This window comes from Actinia tenebrosa, unplaced genomic scaffold (genome assembly GCF_029948245.1).
Source record: "Actinia tenebrosa isolate PJP-AT-01 unplaced genomic scaffold, QUT_ActTen_1.0 PGA_scaffold0__85_contigs__length_37466705, whole genome shotgun sequence".
Taxonomy (NCBI): Eukaryota; Metazoa; Cnidaria; class Anthozoa; order Actiniaria; family Actiniidae; genus Actinia; species Actinia tenebrosa.
In genome coordinates this window covers 15,453,994-15,475,693 of record NW_028292569.1, presented here as the reverse complement: position 1 = coordinate 15,475,693, position 21,700 = coordinate 15,453,994, and the positions used below count along the sequence as shown (strand labels likewise).

Sequence of the window (21,700 nt, the reverse complement as noted above, 5' to 3'; positions counted from 1 at the left end):
AAGCTACTTGCGTAGCTCTATCTTCCCAACTCCTTTCTATTTGCAGAACGCAAAAATATAAATTGATTTATGCGAAATAGGATATTCTTCAACCCTTATAAAATCTTAAGATAAAGACTTGCTGTATTATTTTTCATACCTTTCTTTCCAAATAGCTTCCTTCTGCTCCATGTCTTGGACAACTTTGTTATTTCTTGTCAGCAAACGATCGTGTTCTGCTTCGAGCTCTTCATAATCACCCTGCAACGCTTTGTGCTGGTCACTGGTACAAGAAAATCAGTTTAATCAACTTCCGGCTCACTGCTATTAAAAAGTTTCAGCATCCGACCACTACAGGTAACACCACTGTCATTGCCATCGAGTTCTTATGTTATCGGTAACAATCCTCGTGACCACTGATGACCAAAACTACTATCTTTCTGCTCCTTCCCATCATCAGCATCAGCATCAACCTCGAAATCATCAACGTCGTTATTATCACAATCATCCTACTCAACTTCATCATTATCATCAACCTTAACATCATCATTAGCATCTTTCATCACCACCCTTCATGATGGTCTCTTCATCATTAACCATAATTACCCATCGCTTTCTCCTCTTTCAACATGATCTTTACCAGTTTACCAACAGCGGTTATAATCATAAGTGATTAAAATTATGAAAAAATATATTTTATAAAAATTATTTTAATAAGAAATGTCTTGATGATAATAAATTCTTACTTCATTTCTTGAACTTTAATTTTAAGCTGTTCGATAATCTTTTCCAGTTTTGTTCTACGAGGACAGAAAATAGAAACTGACTGTTAGATTACCCAGCCAATCAATTAATAGAAATTAATTTCGATTCTAGTACCTCTCGGACGGATCCATGTCAGGGGACTGGAGAGAAGGTTTTGTCTTCTGTTGCTTAAGAACACTGTGGACTCTCGTCTGTAAGGAGATATTCCAATGATAAATTTTTATGAGTATCAATGTAGTTGTAAAGTAACGCGTAAGATAACTGCTCAAGTTTCTTTTCTCATTTGGTAAATACCGCTGTGTTTTATGACTGAAGACTCATCTACACAGACTTAGCCTCGCTTAAGAGCAAACCATTTACAAAAGTCAACTGTAATGAGAAGAATGTACAGCTTGAACATTACCAATGTTTTGACATCCCATGGACTTCTAATGGTATCTGCGAATAGCTGACTCTTAAACGAGGCTAAGCCTGTACAATTGAGTCTAAGGTACCGTCATGGTCACGGCTCAGCAAACCAGTATCGTAACTTTTCCCACAGTCATATAATTCACGTTCAATTACATTAACATACTTCAAGATAATCAGCACGCCACTTATCGGGCAGAAAAGTAAACAAAAGCTGCGTACCTTGTAACTTTCGAACTCAGCCAGTGTTGCCTCCTGGGAAGATTTAGCAGCCTCGTTTTCTGCCTTTACGTCAGCGAGCTTGGCCTCCAGGCTTTCTACTGTACGTCTGTTGTTTTCTGTGGTTGAGCGAAGCTGTCAAAATATCAAATAAGAAACGTAGAATACCTAGTAAAGTGAAGGAACCCATCTCAAAATTATCTTGAATGCGAAGCTGACACGGAAATACGAAAAAAATCCCAACAACTTCATCGAGAAAAAGTATGATTTCTTTTGTATTTCCATGTTGACCTCGTAATGGAGGGTTCATTTCAGTGTCAAAAGACAAGATACAGGATTGCATTAGAACATAAACACGAACTCACCTGTTGCTGAAGATTATGTACTTCTGCCACTAGTTTCGAGATCTCCACTTTGTCTTCTTCAGCCTTCTGGTTAGCAATTTCGAGGTCAGCTTTCAATTTTACTTCCGACAATGATTTCTCCTTCAACTCGTTTTTAGTTTCCGCCAAGTCTTTTTTGATCTTCACTAGCATGGCTTTCATTTTGATGGAACGATCCTCGCTTTGTTGTCTTTGGTTATCGACAGCATCTGTTAAGCAAAGAAAGGGGATAGTTGGGAGAGACAGTGTATTCCAATAATCCACTTAGTAATTATCGTCAGTCTCCAAGGGCATCAATACTTGACACTGGTAATATTCTCAACAACTAACATACCATACCTTGTCTTGTCCAGAAAACAACCACCATCATTATCATTATCATCATTATCACCCTCATCATCACTATCACCTATCACCATCACCATCACCATCACCATCACCATCACCATCACCATCATCTTATTCATTATCATTATCATCATCTTCATCTCGTCATGTGATCATTCATCACCCTCATCATCATTATCATCATCACCACCATCATCATTATCGTCGCCATCATAACTTGATCAACTTATCATCATCATCATCGTTGCCATCATCACTTGATCAACTTATCATCGTCGTCGTCGTCATCATAATCATCATCATCACCACCACCACCACCATCCTCTTCATCTTTACCATCATCACCACAACTATCATCATCATACAATGACATTTCCTATATTTGAGTGGGATGCCCTTCAGCTTAATATACAGTAAACTTATGCACTCACCGATCTGTGCCTTATAATCCTCGACTCTCTTCTCCTGTCTTCCTATCTCATCTTGAGCAGCTTGCAGCTGCTGAACTCGTTCATCAAGTTTGGTCTGCAGTGATTCTAAAGTCCGTTCATACTCCGCTATTTCAAGGGTCATCATGCTTTTCTGACTGACACTCTTTTCGGCTTCTTCCAGTTGCTTTTTATTATTCTCAAGCTGGGTTTTCGTCTCCTCGTGTTTTCTCTTCTCTTGTTCGAGCTCTTCTTTAGTATTCTCCAACTTGTTAATCGTCTACATACAAATAAAAGCAATTAAATCTTTAACTGGTAGCTGGGTGAACGCGCCATTACCTACCTCGACTATTTCTTTGCTCACTTTTTCTTGTTCTTTTTCTCTTTGTGAGAGATCTTTTGAAATTCGAGCTATCTCTGCCTGGCATTCCTCAAGGTTCTTCTTTAGTTCCTTTTAACAAAATTTAGGAAAATTAATTAAAATATCGTTTAAAGAATTAAAGAATAGGGTGTGCCTCATTATTTGTTATGGGTCCACAATTCGAAAAACAGTCAAAATATTGTTTCAAGATTTTTAGGATATGGTGTGCCTCATGGAACTGTAATGGGGCCACAATTTGAAACCATTCAAAATATTTTTCCAAGATTTTAAGAATAGCGTGTGCCTCATGGATCTGTTATGGGGCCATTATTCTAAACTATTGTTTTTCAATGGTTAAAAGAAAACACTTGAAATAATTTACCTTATTTTCGGAAAGCTTTTCCTGTAACTGCGTGTTGTTCTGCTCAACTTGAGTTTTATAGCTTTCTATATCTTTTTCAAGACCCTGGGAATTCAGACAAAATAAATGTTTAATTCCATCACATTATAACCCAAGCTTTATTATTTTATATTTTAAATTTTTTCGCTACTTTACCTGCTTAGCGTCAATAGCAGCATCCAGGTCAGAGACAAGGGATTGCTTCTCACTTTTCACCTGCTCCACCTCTTCCCTCTTTTTGCCCAATTCTAGAGCAGCAGCCATCAGCTTTTCTTCGCATTCTGTTAACCTAACAACGACAAAAAACAGATATTCAAGATCGAAGAACCTAACCAAGTCGTGTGACAAGATATGCCAAGGAACTCACTGGTACTCAAATCATGAACAACTAGAGTTACACATACTTGTTTTTCTCTGATGTCAGCTCTTCTTGTAGCTTTTGTATTTGAGTTTGAAGTTCCTGTCATTAGAAATATCAAGCAATCATTAAGATGATACCTCACTTGGGCTGCAGCAGTTGTGTCTGAATTTGCGCAAAAAGTGGTCATGTCGGAGAATTTCTCAGTCTTAAAACTGCCGTGGGCAACGCTAGAACGAGGGGGAAAAAAAGGATTTGGGATGTCTTCCATTTTTTTGAATGACACTGGAATTTTCCGTACTGTTTTGCCGCACAACATGGCTTTCGTGAAATCACTCTATAGTAAATTATAAAAATGCTTTGAATTGATACTTCCTGCGCACAGGATTAAATAAATCCCTGTAAAATGCGCAACATTCGTTCTGGCTTAGAATGCAGTGCCAAAGGACAGATGTACGAAGCACTACGTTCGTTCTGGCTTAGAATGCAGTGCCAAAGGACAGATGTACGAAGCACTACGTAAGATACCCACCTCGATCGCAGTTGAGTTTCCATGTTCTTCGTTTTGCTGCTCAGCAAACTTGCTATTGAGAGTTTCAGCGTCTTCCTTCATTTGTTTTATGACCTCCATTAATTCTTCTTTATCTGCTTTCGCCTAGCAAAAAAAAATTTGACAAAAAAATTAGAATTAAAAGTAGAATCAAAGGCTTAAAATAAAGAGAGAGAAGAAAGAGAGAGAGAAAATAACACTAAGAGAAGATCAAACAAAAGGGAGAAGGAAAACAAAAATTGCCTCTTGAGTATGAACAAAAAACAAATTAGTAAATTCTAATTTTAATTTTTAAAATGGCTTACTTTTTGTTTGGCGTTTTCTGTTTCTTTCTTAGCTTTGATAGCAACCTGTTTTAATTTACTCATTTTTTCATCTTTTTCTTTCATCTGTTTCTTCAAATCATCAATCTGGTTCGTGTATTGTGTCACTTCCTGGACCTGCCCTTCCATCTTTCCGCTCAAATCCGACATTCCCGCCTGCAACGATTCGTTTTGTGTGTTTTTCTCTTCAAGTTTGACTTCCAAGTCCTTAATTTGAGTAGACTTTGCTTCGATGCTTTCTTCAAGTTTTTGGACCTCCGATTGTAGACGTTCTACCTCTTTGACTGCAGATAATGAATTATGAAGCTCTTCCTCTTTGAGCTCTAGTTTTTTATTTAACGATGAAATATCGTTTTGCAAAGCTTGGGATTCTGCTTGTAAGTCAAGAATTTGTTTTTCCTTCAACTTGGAGGTTTCTTTCGTAGATGACAAACTTGAAACCAACTTTTCTTGCTCTAAAGAGTATTGCTCCTTCTGCTCAAGTGTTGCACTCGTTTCCCTTAATTTCTGTTGAAGATCTTGAATTTCTTGATTCTGACTCTCGATTCTTTGCTTGTAATCACAAATCTCTACAGAACTTTCTCCAACCCTCTTTTCCAACTCCTTAGTCGTGTATTCATTTGTTTTCAGTCTTTCTTGTACTTCTAAAAATTCTGTATCCTTGTTTTCGAGCTCTTCCCTCAAAGATTTCACTTCAAGATCCAACTTTTGATTTATATTAAAGTATTCCTGTAATTTAACATCCAAGTCAAGTGAATTTTGTAATTGTTTATTTGCGTCGTTTACTTGTAACTTTAGTTTTTCCAACTCCTTTTCTAGTTTCTTCTTCAAATCATTCAAGTCGAAAATGTCTTGTGTTTTCAATTCTATTTTTTCATTCAAGCTCTGAACAACTAACTCAAAATTTTGAATATCTTGTTCACTTTTGCAAAGTTTTTCGTTACAAGAATTCAACTCGTTGTCCTTGTTGTCCAATGATTCCTTAACACCATTCAATTCACTTTTTAAACTTTCAATTTCCTTTTCTAGTGACTCTTGAATTTCGATCGTCTTGCTACGGTCTCCCTCCTTTTCCGCGTACAAAGTTTCAAGAGTTTTCAACGCTTCCTCTGATGCTTTCAAACGTTTTTCCAACTCTTCTGATTCTCCTTTGGCTCTTCTTAGTTCCTCTTCTTTCTCATGTACCGAGGAAGACAACGCCTGGTTACTTTCTTCCAAACTTGCAACACCAATAACACGTTCTTCGCAAAGGCTGTTCAGTTTCGAAATTTCTGACCTCTGTTCTTCTAACTTCTTATTCTGAGACTGTATTATCTCCCCCAATTGTTCTTTCTCTTGTTTTAAAATTTCAATTGTATTCTCCAAATCCTGGACATATTTATGAAGTGTATCCACTTCTTGTTGCTTGCTGGATAACAATGATTTCAAATGTTCGATTTCAGCGTTCACTTTCTTTACCGTGTCTTCTTCTTCTCGAAGAGCATCTTCAACACGTTCTAATTTACCTAAGAGGTCTTCTATTTCTTCTTCTTTTTCTTGCAAATTTGCTTTGGTCTCCTCTAGTTCACGATCCTGCACCTCAGACTTTTCCTTTTCTTGTAAGTTTTCTTTAAGTTTTTCTAACTCACTCTTCGACTTTACCGTTTCCTCTTCCTCTTCCTGCAGGTTTGCTTTTAATTCCTCAAGAATACTGGTCAGTTTTTCAATTTCCACGTCTTTGTTCTCTAAAAGAATTTTCAATTCATGCAGTTCGTGATCCTTGTCTTCGAAAGAGGTATTCAGGGAGTCACATTTTTCTTTCAGTTGTGAAAATTCCTATCAGGAAAAAATCATCAAGAAACTCGTAAATCAGAAATTCATTATTTATAACTCTGTGGGTATTTACTGGGGTTTGAAATAGGGGTAAGAAAATCCATGGGATTTTTCATAAAGTTGATATCTGTAAGGATTCAAGACCCTGAACCAATGAAGTATACCCCCTCCAAATCTTTGAGTTGTTCCAAATCTTTGAGTTGTTCATTGTACAGTGCATTACCTCCTGCAATGATGAGTTTATCTGATGTAGATCTGTGAGCTGCTGATACTGATGGGACTCGTCCCTCAGTTGACAAGACTGGATATCAGAAAGACGATCTAAAATGTCCTGAAAAGACAAATCACAACCACAATAACATCAACACTTATACATCTGCAGATTTATCATAACATCCTAAATAATGATCGTTGCTTTCTAACTCACTTTGTGTTCTTTGGACAAAGAACTGTACTGGGCTTGCAAGTCCTCTTGTTCTTCCTGAAGCCTATCAGCGTAAGCCAACAATTCCTAAAACAATGAAATACTATTGTCTTAAGCTAGAGTTTTGAGGTGCGTGACAATGTTACATTGCGTGACAGTAGAGCAGGTGTGTTACTCAAAACATACCAGCTATATTTATTTACATATTACATATAAACAATAACCTTTTTTTCGCGAAGTTCTTCGTTGTACTTGTTTTCAAGTTCGTCGTGAGCTTTGAAGATGTCTTCGATTTCTGCTTCGTGGTTCTGTAACAAGAAATGTAAAAAATAAAATGAATTCAAAAGGTATTAATTGAGAAGCCGAATCGACTTGATTGTTTAGCAAAAGGTCCCCACAATTATCGATAAAGAAAATGTAAAGAAGATGCAAAAAAAATGTCATATCTATTTACAAAAATAGTTGAGGAAAATAGGAATCTGTCATGAGAAAACTAGTAAAGTGCGAGAACAATGTAAATACCCAGAAGATAACAGAATATAATAGTTGATAATGCAGAAACTAAATACCAAGGCAGACTATTAACTTTTACTGATATTGTATGCTTGAATTAGCAACCAACCATCAGACAGTTGCTTTTGCCAGGCCATAACTTATGTATCGTTGTATAAAAACAGGTACCAAACTTTACTTTTATGAAAGTTAAGTTTAAGAAAGTCAATGTTTTTAGTGTGAAGAATATAATGGAGTCAAGATGGAGTCTAGGCATCCAAGATTACACAGCGACATGATACGATTTGATGTTTGTGTGTAAAAAAATATCTTAGATATAAGCATGATGGACGTGCTTTAGCAGAAATAATGAAGGACAAATAACAAAAAAACGATCAGACACAAGCTGAGCCATATTATGGTTAAATAGCAATGATATGTAAATTCTCGTTAGTCTAAAATATTGACAGGATAACAACGACAATACTGAGTTTGTTCTCGTGAAGAAAACCAGCAAGAGTAACATCTTTCGTACCAATGGAATTTCTATGGCTAGAATTGACGCTTTCAATCTGAATTCACCCTTTCTTAAATATTTTATGCTTCTTCGATCTGCATTGAATACCACCATGACCGGTTAGGTAGAAAAAAAGATGGTGTTTGCTAATGGCTTGTAAGCTGCTTTCCAAAGTCCAAGCAAAGTGTATTCATAGCAGGTTAAGATGCCACAACTAAAGACATAGATACTCACAGTTTTTTCTTCGTTCGCTGATACAAGTTTTTTCGACAAGATTTCCAACTTGTTCTCCAAATCCTGAACAATCGCTTTATCGTCCTACATAATATCAGCAGCGAATATCAATAACACAAGGATGCACTTAACTAACAATATATTGTTTACGAAAGATACGGTTGAAGCAATGCAAGGTTTGGGATTCCTGTGTCCAAAAATAGCAAATGCAAGTCAGAATGCTTTCAACCATGAAATGTGGAAATATACTTTAGGTATTATAGTATTAGGTGTACAATCGGCTTTAAGAAAACAAACAAGTGAGAGAGAGAACGAGGAGAAAAGAAAGGTAATTTTTTTACAAAAAGCCTCACCTCAATTTTCTGGTTGAGGGAATTGTTCTTTCTTTCCAAGTCGTTGTAACGGTCTTCCATTTTCCCCTTCTCGTTACGAATTTTTTCATTTTCTTCTTGTAACTTCTGCAATTGTAAATTTCAGTGACTTAATCATGACTTTCAGGAATCATCTCATCATTCGAAACGTACATGGTTAGTTTTTGATCAGATCTTGAAAAATCTTTTAAGATACACATAATTTATAATTCCTTCATTATTACCTTGTTGATTTTGTCTTTCTCCTGCAATTTTGCTTTCAATTCCGTGACTTTTTTTCCCAACCTTTCTTGCTCTTCAACATTTTCTTTCAGCTTATTACTTTGTTCCTTCAATGAATTTTGAATGAAAATTTGAATGAAAGACGTTTGGCTAAATAATACTTTTTCCTTTCATAAAGAGGTACCCAGGAGGTACCTGAGTTAGGGTTATCTATGGGAAGGAGGGATTATTGGTTAATATTAGTAGGTCTTTTTCATGTGGTATTCTAAAAATCAAGCTAATCAGTTTATATCCTTCAAGTCTTTTGTCAAATTATGTGTACAAGTAAGTTTCTCATATTTCTAACCTGAACTGTGTTTTCAGCAGCTTGTAACTTATTTTCTAGACCTTTTATCATTCCTGTCAAATTACTGTCTTCATTGGCAGATATCTTGAGCTGGTTACTGAGTTCCTAAAGCATAAAAAGGCAAATAGCATAGCTTAAATGAATCTGCATCATGTCAAATGTAGTGAATCATTGAAGGACATCCTACAGTATTACAGGGGGTGGGGTGGAAAGTTTTTTCAAAAGGTTAAAACCACGCGAAATCAATCTGTGGGGTTCCAATCATCCTTTTTCTCTATTTTCCATAGTCAGTTTAAAGCTAAGCCAAACAAATTTGGGGTTCTGGAATATTGGCCTAACTATATATAATATACTCAATATGATGTACTAGTGTTACCTCTTTTAGATTCTCTGTCATCTGAAGTCTTTCTTGCAAAGAAACCACTTCTTTCTCCAAATTATACACTTTATCTGTGGCATCGACTAAAGCTAGAGTTAATTCCTGGAAAAATAATTTATTCTGTTCAGGAAGACCATCATAAAGTTGACACCACTGCTAGATTAAATAGATTCTTACCTTCCTCTCCTCTTCTAACGTTTTAATATCTTCTTTGGATGCCTCGACCACGTCGTTATCAACAGCCATATTTTCTTCACAACTCTTTTGCACCTCTTCTTTTTCTTGCTGAATCATCTTCTGTCCATTGTCATTTATTTTTAATTCATCGTTTTGGGATCGAAGGAACTGATTTTCGTTTTCAAGTGAAGAAATCATGGCGAGTAATTCAGTTTTTTGTTCAGTTAGTCTGTCTACTTCACTGGTATTGCTCTGTAAATTAAAAAAAAAACAAATTCCTTAAATGTAATATTTTTTTAAAGTGTAAAAATGTAAAAGAAAAAAAGGGGAAATAATTGAGAATTAAATTCCAGATTCATTATTCTCGAGTTAATTTTCTATCAAATACTCCGAAAGAAAACTAAATCCCTAATCTAGTAATGGCGGGAAAACCAGCGCGGGAACCAGGAACACGCGTCATTTTTCCCGCCAAAAGTGCAAACTTTGTGACACTTGCCTCTCGTTCCTTCTCGTAGTTCTCCACCGTTTCATTCAAGGCTGAGAGATTTCCTTGGCGAGAAATCCTTTCATCATTACAATTATTTATCCGTCTTTGTAATTCAGCTTTCTGTTCTTCCAAGAGACGGTTCTTTTCATTCACATCTTCAACTTTTTGCTTCAAGGTTGATAACTCTTCCTGTAAAATAGTTTTTTCATTTGTAAAGCAGTTCATCTGTTGATTCTTCTCTTCGATTTGCTTTTCGAGGTCCTGTCTTGCTTCAACAAGTTTTCTAAATCTATTTTCTGTTTCCTGTTTCTCTTCAGATACAGAAGAATCCTGAAAACAAGAAAATGAAAAACATCAAGATAAAATAAATTGAAGGACAAAGTCGAGGTAAATCGAGTGAAGCAAAAATCCTATATTGTTACGATATGTACCGCCTTTGTGCTTTCACTCTCTGTCAACATCTTCTCTAAATTTGCTTTCAATTCCTACAAAAGATACGATAATTTGAGCATCAATCGTAATATAATCAATGTTAATGTATCAATCAGTAAGATTAATTTTTTTAATATTTAAAATCAAGGGAGTATGAAGTACTCTCTTGTTAAAATACACCCAAAAGTTGGTGACTGAGCGAGTTAGGTACCTTGTTTTCCTGTAGAATGCTGTTATGCTCTTCTTGAAGCGACTTCAACGAGAGATTCAACTCATCCTTTTCGAAGAGGATAGTTTCATTTTGTTTTCTCAGGCCCTGCAGAACACCAATACTATCAGCTTACTCGCAAATAATTTCTATTCCTATAAAACACTTTATAAGCTAAATGTAGCGTGCCATTTTACCTCGATATTTTCATCTGAGTTCTTGTATAGTTCTTTTAGCTCACTCAATTTCTCTTGGGAACTTTCATTTTCAAGGTACACTCTTTCAAACTCAGACAGTAATTCCTATAGGAAAATAACATTAAGATATTATTATATTAATATCAAACTAAATTCCTACTTTTGATTTTTGCAGCCATTAACTGCTTAATTCACTTTTACCTTATTTTTATCCTCCATTTCTCTAAGGTCTTTCTTTGCCTCACTTAAACCAGCCTCTATCTCTTCTTTTTCTACCTTCAACAAGGCTAGACGTTTTCTTATTTCCTTAAATGGTCATTCAAACATTGCATTTAAACAAAATATTTCATTAGGTATTATAGGCGTTATGGCAACATGAATCAAAATCACAAGTTTCAAAATGAAAGTCTTCGCCCATTTTTCACTGTCTAATTTTTGCAAAACCCATTTTAAAATGTTTCAAGAAATTACGCGTTGGGGCTCTTATTCAGTTCTACGTGTCCCAGTTTTTAGCACACACAAAAAGATAAATCCCAGTTTCCATTGAACCACTTCAGGAACATCTTAATTGGACAACACAAGACATCTGTATATATCTATAGACAAATCTACTCTAATTAGATCAAATATATGCAACTTGTTTTAAGTACCTTGGTAGAAAGGCGACTTAGATCCTCTTGTGATGAGCTAAAACCCTTTAACTTCGTCTTCAGTTTCTATAATAAAAGGAAAATGATTAAAGTTAAACATCTATCCAACATCTGCCATTTTTTAAGTTCTAAATTAATTTTTTCATTGAACACAAATGAAACACTACTCCTTCTTATACTAAAATTAAGACAACCCAATGTCCCACCCCTCCCCTCTACAAGTTTTGAGCTCAATCGCTACTCCGATGTTGACTATAACAACAGTACCTTTATATCATGAAAAAGTCTTTTCTTTTCAAGTTGAAGAGTTTTAATAGATGATTGAAGCTGATTTCGCTCATGCTGTACAGAAAGGATTAGCTTCTTATTTCCCTGCACGAGTGTTATAGAGTTATGACAAGATACAAAGTCATAACAGGTTATCTTTACTGACCAATTAGTGTACGCGAATGCTCACGAATGATCGATGCAAGTGTTACGTCATAGAGTAGATAAAGAGTACGTTAAATCGGAACATGCATGCTTGGCATGCTCGTGCAATTTCAAAAAAGCAAAAATAATTCGAATAGAAGAATAAATGTAATTTTGAGCATGTGAATGAGAAATTAAACAGAAATTAAAATAGTACAAAAATTTAGTGCAACTCGTAGCTTTTCTAAAATCTATTACGAAAGCAAACAAGAACTGAAGAATGGCATAAATAATCGTACAAAGGAAAAGCTTGTTAGCCTCACGAAGTATGATACGAAAAAAAAAAGGGTATAAAATACATAGATATGATCAAGAGCTCTTGTGGCAGGATGGACGCAATATAGGTTTATACAGTATTCAAGACTGGTTTTGTAGCAAAAATGGCGATGTAGTAAAACCAAGAGAGCATAAATAAGAGAGGGAAACTTCTTAATAACGCCCATGTAAATACCCGGTTGAGCTATTTTAAAGGTAACCGGATGCAGTTTAAATGTCGCCTTAACCTAATCTCATGCGTTATCAATTGCGCACGAACGAAAAGAACGCGCGCAAGTTGATGACGAACGGGAGTTAGGGTAACTCGAAATTTAAACTGCATCCGGTTACTAAAAATAGCCCAACTGGGTATTTACATGGCGCGGGCGTTATTAAGAAGTTTTCCTCTCTTATTTATGCTCTTTTGGTAAAACTGTATCCGCATGTATTTTGCCAGAGAGCTGATTTAAATTCGAGATTTTTTAGTACGGACGTACCGTGCCGTGATCACCAGTGATGGTGTAAACTGTAATTTACTTACCTCATGATTAATTTTGAGAGTTTTCAAAGCCTTCGTAACTTTTTCCTTCTCGTTCTTTACTTTGTCCAACTCATCGCAAAGTTCCTATCAAAACAATATGTTAAACCTTGCTTTCATTTCAAAGGGGGAAAAATCACTGCTGGATAGCTAGCACCTTAAATTTTTCTACATGAAAACCCCTAAGAAGCCTCGCGTGCCGTATGCAACGGTCCCGACACTGCACAAGCTATTATGCTAATAGCAAGTGAATTGTCAGTCTATAGTGGATTTCATATTAGTGGGAAACGATACGGCAAAGTTCTAAATGTACTGTAGATGTGCCGCATCTTACCTTAGCTTTGTGCAAGCCAGGTTGTTATTTGATAATGGTTTTCAGACACAGGAAAACAATAGAAAGCAACAACGTGTTATGACTGGTCGTACCGTTTGCGTGCTGTAAGTCACTTAGTACATCGTACCGTGTGCTCGCTGTAAGTCAGTACCGTACAATAACATCTCTAAAGCATATCGTACCGTGTGCGTGCTCAGGATGTGAGTCAGTACCGTAGTTTCCCACCCATATAAAAGCCGTACACTGTTCGTCAGTTTCGCGTTCTCAGTTTCTATAAAAGGAACTTGGTTCTTACATAGAAAATGCCGACGACGGCTCAAACTACAGTATGTCAGTGGAACGCGGCCACAGGAAGCATCTGAATTTGCTTTTATGGAGTTACTGCTCTCTCTCAATCACATCTCATTTTTTCTCGTTCTCATTCCTCCTTTTATTTCTCTTTTAATTTTTTTATGATTTAATGGTGATTTTATATGATGTATTCTTAAATGTAAGCAAACGTTATTATTTTTGTTATTAATGAAATCTTTAGTATTCTCTTATGCATTCACTTTCCATTCCTCTACATACATTTTTCCTCTTTTCAACTTTCCACACTATAAAATATTCACTCTCAAAAAGCGCACGGATGCGCATGCGTTAGAACCGCAGGCGCCGGCGGCGCGTCCATTTAAAAAAAGTCGTACCTTAACATAAAATTTATTTTCGTCACGTTCCTTTAGCACAGCTTCGAACTCCATCTCGACCTCCTGGCGGTTACGACGAGATATTATAATAACAACTTTATTGGACAGGGTACAAAACAACTTTATTGGACAGGGTATTTAAATATATGAAAATTAAAAAAACTGACTTCAAATCACCAACCGAGAAAGGAAAGCCGTAAGAAACGATGAAAGAAACGTATTTGTGCTTTATTGGTAAAACCGAGAAGTACTAAGGTGAGTAATAGGGAAAAAAAATACCAAGCAAGTTTCGTTGTTCCAATGTGCCTCCGAATTTGTTCCGAAAACAACCGAGTTTATTTTTGAGTGCAAATGCTTCTCCAGCACCTCAGTACTTCAAGGATCTACTCAATGTGCGTAAGTTTTAATTGAGTTCAAATTAATTTAGGACAAAGAAGATGATTTAACTTGTGCGTGAAACAAGGTGCCAGGAACGCGAGTGAAAAACAAAAATTATAGTGAACGATATTTAACATTGCTGTGATCTTTATAACAAAAACTAAAACAAGATTAAGTGCTAGGCTTGAGGTGCTGAATACACGAACCAAGTGTATAACACATAATTACAAATGAGTGCAGTGTGTTCGTACTTGTGACGTCAGAGCCGTCATGATGTTGGAGAAATGATCGTTGGGTTCGTTTGTCATATCATGACAACAAAGTTGTGTATCAATTTGTTACCTAGTTAAGTGCTTTAAAAACGAGAAATGTATTTTATGACATCATAAGATGATGTTATTGGACAGATTAAGCAAAGACACGACAAATACGTTCTCAAGACGACGGCGCAAACCTTTCTCTTTTTGCGCGCTCTGTCGTCTTCAACAAGACAAGAATCCTCATTGGGATATCATTTGTTGAGTGCGTCAACCTCGAAAGCGCGCAAATGCAAGAAAAAGAACGACTCAGGCCGTCATCTTGAAACGCATCTTTGCTATATCTGAATACTACCGGCAAAAACTAAGGCCCATTGTAAATTGTTATTTTAGTGATTGCCTATTTACCTTCTTGTTTTCATTTTTTCCTTCAAATTCATAGTGCAAGTTCTCCACGGTATTTCTAAGATGCTCGTTCTCATTTTGGAAAATAACCAACTCACTTGCCAATTTCTGAAAATGATAATAAATGATAAATACTAAAATAACATCAATGACAGAACACTCGAATCATCGACCGCAACAGCATCAAACAACTGAATGTGTACTACAGGAATATCAACTGACTGCTTGGAAGTAACAGAACCAACTTAACTTTCACAGAAATATGGCAGTTTTTTTTTTTTTTTGTACGAAATATCATGAGATGGGAACCTAAAGTTTTTATAGAAGGAGATAAAAGCTTCCCTCCTTTGTCCCTACCTGCTGTATGAGTAGACATGTACCTCATAATTGTCTTTCAGTCTTTGGTGGTCCTCAACAAGTTGCACTTTAGCTTCATCCACATCTCCTGATGCAAGGTGTAATGAAAATGTTTCTTCCATTCTCTTCAATCGAGACTGTAACTCATCTCTTTCAGCAATCAGAGTCTGAAGCTCCTTTTCTATTTCCTATTTCATCAGAAATTATAACGAGGTAAAGGAACATAGCCCATAGACCCTTTAAATAATTGTACTAATCATAGGCAAAGAAGTACTAAGCCCCCTTATGTAGAAGAAAAACAAATGATGTGTTTAATGAACATTGTTTCAATAAGTCATTGGGAGGCTTAGTACTTTCCTAGCTTTTTTGCATAGGCTTCGCCATTTATGCAAAAGGGTCTATTACTCTTTTAAATTACCATCTCAAAACACTAGAAAGACAAACAATAACTTAGACAAAACCTAAGAATAATTTAACAGAAAGAGCTCAGCCATGACCCCTTGCAGCATAATCCCAATGAAGCTCAAAAGTGCAAAGCATTAGAATTTATCGCCATGAGAATTGAAATTCATCATTTGTGATTGACCTCCAAATTGAGCTGCTCTTGGCACTCTGCCACAAGAGGTTTATATGATACACAGTATAAAAACATGTCTTGCACAAGCCTAAGTATGGCAAGCCGAACAAAGAACTTTACCTGACTGACTAGTTTTCCTTCAGGTTCATCAGTTTGGCATTCTTTCTCTGAATGAACAGCCCTAGCTTCCATTTCTGATGCTATTTTTGCTATCTCTCCTTTAAGTTCCTTAATTAATAGAAAACACAGAAATGTCAAGATTTTAACTATTTATACAACTTTTCGGAGAATAACAGTACTCTGGTGCCAAATCTTTCAGTAAGGGCTCCTTTTGATATTAGAGGCATATAGCCACTGACTGGAGTACCTTGATGTCTTATTTAAGTTTAAATAAAGATGTTTATCTCATTGTAAAGTGGATCAGACAGTTCTAGAGAAAGAGAGAAAGAGCATCCAACAATCCTTCCAGGTCAAGGACTCCAAAAAGAAAGAGTCAGTGAATACCATAAAACAAAACCAATATAAATCAATATTAATGGTCAACAAATCTATTTTTTTTACCTACCTTGTTTTGTTGATCATGGATTTTCATTTGTTTCTTAGCTATTCTCAAGGCTTCAGTCAAATCACTGTGTTCTTGGGTTGTCTTTGTAAGTGTTTCTTGTAGTTTCTGTTCACATTAACAAAAATTATACCAATAAGTTTCAGGATGAAGTGAATGGAAATGAATCTCTTCAAGAACATTATACCATGGTGTTGCATATCTTTCCTATTTCTGTGCCTGTTTTCATTAAATTTGATTTATCATTGGAAGGTGCAAAGAAGCTAGACTCGCCATCCTATCAATCATTGTTTTGCTTTGACCTTCCAAATGGCCAAATTTCCAAACTGATTGATTCTATAGAACTTTTAACTATGATGTCAACTGTATGGAAAAACGACTTCCAGGTCCAAACAAAAAGCAGTCCTATAAATATTTTTCTTACTTTTTCTGTATGTCAGGATTTGTTGTTCAAAGTTCTAATCATTTCAGGTGGAGGTCAAATCATTGAGAAAATTTTTTTGCTTTATTTCAGCAGTCCTTGTATTAAGTTGGACCGGAAATACATCATGACTTAAAAGTTCTATAGTCCTATATAAAACAACCAATAACAAATGGTAACAATTTTTATTGCTTAAACATGTAGTACTATAAGGGTTCTTTATGTTGAAATTATGTGGCATATCTGATTGAAGCAGAGATATATATTTCTACACTAGAGGTTCAAAATACCTGGTTTTGCTGTCTAAGGTCTGCTAAAGTCTTCTCTGTTGGAGTACGTCTCTTTTCCTTTAGTTTCTTTAGTTCGGCTTTCATTGCTTCATTCTTGCTTTGAAGATCCTGTGTATACACATTTGAATAAGCAAAAAAATGCATTTCTCTTTTATCTATTCATTCATCTGTTTATTCATTTAGTGTTAACGATGACAATATCAAGGGCGGATCCGGCCAAAATTTTAGGGGGGGCTAATTGAGTTTAGGGGGGGGGGCTAATTGAGTTTAGGGGGGGGGGGGGCTAATTGAGTTTCTTCCGTCAACACAACAGAAAACAATTAAAAAAAGCATCTAATTCATCAGTTTTGTTTTGTTTTTTTCTTTCTGCTGAAGGGGGGCTCCCCCCTGGATCTGCCCTTGAATATTAAAACTTACATTACATGTCTGTTGTAATTGTGTTCTTTCTTTCTCATTTTTCTCAAAATTTGACTGACTTTGTTCTCGCTGCACCTGTAATTGCTAAAATCAATATTCACATTAATTTATATTCTTAACATCATTTTCAGGAAAATTAAACATTTTCTTCTATTCTACCTGTATTTTTATCAGCAGCATTTTATTGTCTTTCTGCATTTGTTCCATTGTTTTATCTCCCTCAGCTGTTTGTCTTTCCAGTCCAGTTTTGTACTCCTAAGAAAATATTATGATAAATCCAAAAGTTGAATGAAACTTTAAGTTTAGATTTAAGATAAATATTTATGGACATCACGAGCATGCTAGGGTTTCTGAAATTGCCCTATTCCATAATGATATCACGGTTTGTTTACATTGGCTAAAATGATAGAAATTTTAGCCTAAATTCAAGCTTAATTCTCTTCTTTCAAGATATCTAGCATACTATTTAGTTATTCTTGCATTCACCAGCTCATAAACTAAATTTCATTGTGATTTAAGCTGTGTTGTTCTCATTTCATCCCCCTCCAGCTACCATGATCCCTAGCGTTAAAACAATAGTTTGTTTTGATGTGCCGTCATTGTGAAATAAAACAATTCCCTGTCCAAGTCAAAAACTTTGCAAATATGATCATAAATTTACACACATAAACTCTTGTTTGTGATTCATTAATGAGAAGATGCAGCACCTGCAAAATGGTCATCACATAATGTTGGCATTGAAACAATGTTTAATGAGATTATAAAATTTGAGGACAAACCTTTGCTTGCTGTGAAGTTTTCTGGAACTTTTCATTGAGTGTTTTTAAATTTGACTTGAGACTGTTTCTTTCTGAAGTTAGTCTGTCTATTTCAGTTTCAAGTTCCTACAAAAAAACGATGACAATTTCAGGCCAAATCTTATCTTCATAATGAAGATCAAGAATATCCACTATATACTTTCTGCATTGAGATGGATGATGCCAAATTACCTGTCTTTATGAAGTACTAGCTCTCTCATATTCTACCTAACCTTGGAGAATTTTAGTTTCCTATAGACCTTTTCTGAGATAGTGATTATGGTGCATTGTGGTCTAGCTTCGGTACACATCGTTTGTCCATCATACATAATATGGTGTTGTTTGTACTGAACCTAGACCACATCCTGTTTATCAAACTCAGAAAAGACCTATGGATAAGGTATCAACATTTTCTAAGGTTCTAGTAACAGCTACCAAACAAGGGTACATGTAGTGTGCCACTTTTATCACTGTACTCAGGGGTTTGATCCCCAGACCTGCCATCACATGTGAGTAGAGTTGCTTGTTGGTCTCTTCTGTGCTTAGAGAATTCTCCATTTTCTTATAAAATAATTATGGAGGATTTTACTACCCTTAGAACTTATTAGAAATTCTCCTTAGCTATGAAAGCAGATATTTTCCAGAAATAAAAATTATTTCCTCAACAAATCAATACTATAATATTGTATTAATGTAGCATGCCATTTTTGCATTGATCAACTTTTTGAATGTCTTACTTTGACAACATTCTCATGCTCTTCTTCCAGTTGTGCATACTTTATCTTCAATTCATCATTCTTTTGGAGCATCTTCTTACCAAGCTCTGCAGCCATTTGTAGCTCATCATTTTTTCTTAAAATCTAAAAATAGTTATTGATATATTTATATGACTTTTCTTATTTGTCTTCATCTTAAATTATAGTATTTTTGCAAATAATTACCTCATCCTTCTTTTCAAACTCTGCATGTATTCCTCTTTCCAACCATGATGACTCTTCTTCTTTTAATCTTCTTACTTCTTCCTTTTCCTCTTCAAGTTTTGAACTTAGTTCTTTAATTCAAATTCATTTAATTAGAAAAACCAGTGATATTAGTGAACATTTTATCAACGTCAACACAACATCTTTTCAAAGTTCAAATGGAACTTGAAAAATGATATCATGTTGACATCGAAATGCTGTTTACTAATATTGCTGTTTTTTCTATTTTTATGTATTTAATCCTAAGATCTTTAATCAGAATTCAAAATCATTCACATAATTAATAATTTATTAAAACACACTAATAAATAATTCATTTAAAACATTTTTAATTGATTACCTTGGCATTTTGTTCTTGTTTGTTTCAGCAAAATCATTTGTTTCTTGACAAATTTGATGAGTTCATCTTTAGGTAAGCTATCAAGCTTGAATACAATATCATCACATATTAGCTATCAAACTTAACTAAATGCACTTTCCAAAGCAATCTAAAATATATTTAGCTTTGGCTATTGTATCACAGGGTGGGACAGTCACACTGAGCCCAGAATAGCCAACATGTAAATGAGCACAAATCTCTAGCACAAAGCATGATGGTAAACTGAGTACTTACACTTTTTCAGCTCCTCTAAAAATTCATCTGACAACTTTTCCTTCTACATTTTCTATGAGACTGTAAATATTTTAACAGAAAAAATAGCACAATAATTTTTTCCTGAAAATTCTATTGATTTCCTTGTTCTGATTTGCATAGTACTTGGTTTCCCATCATGCTTTGTGCTAGAGATTCATGCTCGTGCACATTGGCTATTCTAACCAGGGTCATTGGTGAGAGGCAGTACATTAGTTGTGCACATGACCTTTGTTAATACCACTAAGATGCTTTAAAACATGAAAATTTCTAATGCAATTTAGCTTACAAAAATAATATTGTTGCACAGTGCACTACTTTGATGCCATATCACAATTGTTTCTTTTTTATATTTTGCTGCAGCAAATTCAAAATTTCAACTGCCTTCTATTTGCTCTACCCTGCTATCAGAGGTCTTTATCTGCCCTCCATTTTGGTGGTACAAAAACAACCTCTACTCGCAGGGTAACTTTCTGCGACCTACAAGAATTTTCTACACAAGCCAGTTGCAAAGTAATTTAATGCAAAGTAATTGTTAGAATATTAGAAATTATAGTTTGTAACATTGCCTTTAATTTGTATTCATTATCTTATTTATTATTTTATTTCCTTTTTTAATTTTTACCTTTCCTGGGGTTTTGGCAGAAGAAGATTTAACTTCTGGAGCATTACTCCCTTCATCTAGAGCAGCATTGTCAATACCATTTTCCTCCATAACAGGGCTTTGACTTTTCTTTAAACAAATATATACACATTCCTATTATTTTTAAGATTGCTATATCGTTTCGATTTATTTCATCATTATCTAGGGCTGCATTCTTATGGCAGGGGGGGGGGGGGGGTGAAAATTCGAAATGTTCAGAATAATTCTTAACACCCCCTTAAAGTCATGCAAAAAATACGCTCCCTCCTAAGCAAGGCTCGTAGCTTCTTCCAAAAATTGTGCATCCCCCAATTTTCTGATAAAAATTTGCCCATCTCCCCCTTTTTCCTACCAAAATTTTCCTGATCCCCCCTCAATTTCATCTGCCATCCCCCCCCCCCCCCCCCCCCCCTGCCATACGTTATGAACGCAGTCTAGGATGAGGGTTACTGGGTTGAATGTTGGACAATAACTCACAAATTTTATTATTCATTCAAACACCAAAATTGAGCAACAAATAAAAGCCACTTTAAATTGAAGTGTTTGATAAACAGCTCAGCAAGAATCTCAAGATATAAATCACTAAATCATTGATATGATTCGTTTGGTAAACACAATACCAGATGCTCTATTAAATAGTTCCTTAACATTTAATAACTCAAGGAGTTTTTTTTTTTTAATACGCATACTTATGAATAAAAGCTTAACAAGAGGAGGTATCTAATACAAATTAGCTTGTTTAACGAATTTAATCAATATTTTTGAACGATAAGTCAAAAATATTACCAAAACAATATTTGATTCTTTGAGGTGACAAATTTTCTCAAAGGATTCGACATAGCGCTGAGATATATATTACAGATATTTGCGAAAAAGGTTATCTTGGATTTTACATAACGAGATATAAAAACACCTAGACATACGCGAATTTCCCGTAATCACACAGTTAATTTACAACGTTATAACTCCACAATAATTAATCAAAATTGGGGGTTTGGAATTCACAATGATTCAAATATTTCTCGAGGTATCAGGTACTTACAATGGCTGCCATGTCCTCGATGCTCTCAAGGGACTAAATCTTGAAAAAATTTCTCCATTCACATGTATATCTTTAAATCCTCCTTTTATTTAGAGGCAGTGTTATAAGCGTCCTGTTAAAATAATCGTCTATTATAGGGGTTTAGTTATATATCGCAGACGGATAATAAATCAGAAATGTTTTGTTGTG

General features: G+C 35.4%; 1 protein-coding gene and 1 long non-coding RNA gene across 4 annotated transcripts in view; one reads left to right on the top strand and one right to left on the bottom strand.

The window, feature by feature from the left end:
* LOC148913569 (uncharacterized) overlaps positions 1-20,333 on the top strand; it is a 27,232-nt gene extending 6,899 nt beyond the window's left edge. The window contains exons 2-4 of the long non-coding RNA XR_016120238.1: positions 10,301-10,370; positions 19,564-19,607; positions 20,190-20,333. This is a non-coding gene — a long non-coding RNA (uncharacterized LOC148913569). The remainder of the gene's footprint in view (positions 1-10,300; positions 10,371-19,563; positions 19,608-20,189) is intronic.
* LOC116303111 (uncharacterized) overlaps positions 1-21,700 on the bottom strand; it is a 25,826-nt gene extending 4,126 nt beyond the window's left edge. For 2 of the 3 annotated variants that reach the window (XM_031712570.2, XM_031712571.2), the window contains exons 1-42: positions 21,512-21,700; positions 20,452-20,559; positions 19,536-19,620; positions 19,157-19,266; positions 18,953-19,075; positions 18,198-18,302; positions 17,578-17,673; positions 17,419-17,502; positions 17,002-17,109; positions 16,294-16,398; positions 15,849-15,956; positions 15,175-15,339; positions 14,798-14,902; positions 13,755-13,817; positions 12,738-12,821; positions 11,471-11,536; positions 11,022-11,126; positions 10,821-10,925; positions 10,627-10,731; positions 10,415-10,468; positions 9,993-10,313; positions 9,497-9,748; positions 9,317-9,421; positions 8,941-9,045; positions 8,597-8,701; positions 8,355-8,459; positions 8,002-8,085; positions 6,983-7,066; positions 6,762-6,845; positions 6,558-6,665; positions 4,505-6,337; positions 4,182-4,304; positions 3,696-3,751; positions 3,448-3,580; positions 3,274-3,357; positions 2,874-2,981; positions 2,534-2,810; positions 1,737-1,963; positions 1,375-1,506; positions 859-935; positions 726-779; positions 140-262 (exon numbers count right to left, since the gene is read on the bottom strand). In XM_031712570.2, the coding sequence (XP_031568430.2) occupies positions 140-262; positions 726-779; positions 859-935; positions 1,375-1,506; positions 1,737-1,963; positions 2,534-2,810; positions 2,874-2,981; positions 3,274-3,357; positions 3,448-3,580; positions 3,696-3,751; positions 4,182-4,304; positions 4,505-6,337; positions 6,558-6,665; positions 6,762-6,845; positions 6,983-7,066; positions 8,002-8,085; positions 8,355-8,459; positions 8,597-8,701; positions 8,941-9,045; positions 9,317-9,421; positions 9,497-9,748; positions 9,993-10,313; positions 10,415-10,468; positions 10,627-10,731; positions 10,821-10,925; positions 11,022-11,126; positions 11,471-11,536; positions 12,738-12,821; positions 13,755-13,817; positions 14,798-14,902; positions 15,175-15,339; positions 15,849-15,956; positions 16,294-16,398; positions 17,002-17,109; positions 17,419-17,502; positions 17,578-17,673; positions 18,198-18,302; positions 18,953-19,075; positions 19,157-19,266; positions 19,536-19,620; positions 20,452-20,559; positions 21,512-21,523 (6,476 nt within the window). In that variant the 5' untranslated portion in view covers positions 21,524-21,700. The remainder of the gene's footprint in view (positions 1-139; positions 263-725; positions 780-858; positions 936-1,374; positions 1,507-1,736; positions 1,964-2,533; positions 2,811-2,873; positions 2,982-3,273; positions 3,358-3,447; positions 3,581-3,695; positions 3,752-4,181; positions 4,305-4,504; positions 6,338-6,557; positions 6,666-6,761; positions 6,846-6,982; positions 7,067-8,001; positions 8,086-8,354; positions 8,460-8,596; positions 8,702-8,940; positions 9,046-9,316; positions 9,422-9,496; positions 9,749-9,992; positions 10,314-10,414; positions 10,469-10,626; positions 10,732-10,820; positions 10,926-11,021; positions 11,127-11,470; positions 11,537-12,737; positions 12,822-13,754; positions 13,818-14,797; positions 14,903-15,174; positions 15,340-15,848; positions 15,957-16,293; positions 16,399-17,001; positions 17,110-17,418; positions 17,503-17,577; positions 17,674-18,197; positions 18,303-18,952; positions 19,076-19,156; positions 19,267-19,535; positions 19,621-20,451; positions 20,560-21,511) is intronic. The other variant, XM_089032850.1, reaches the window with a different exon arrangement.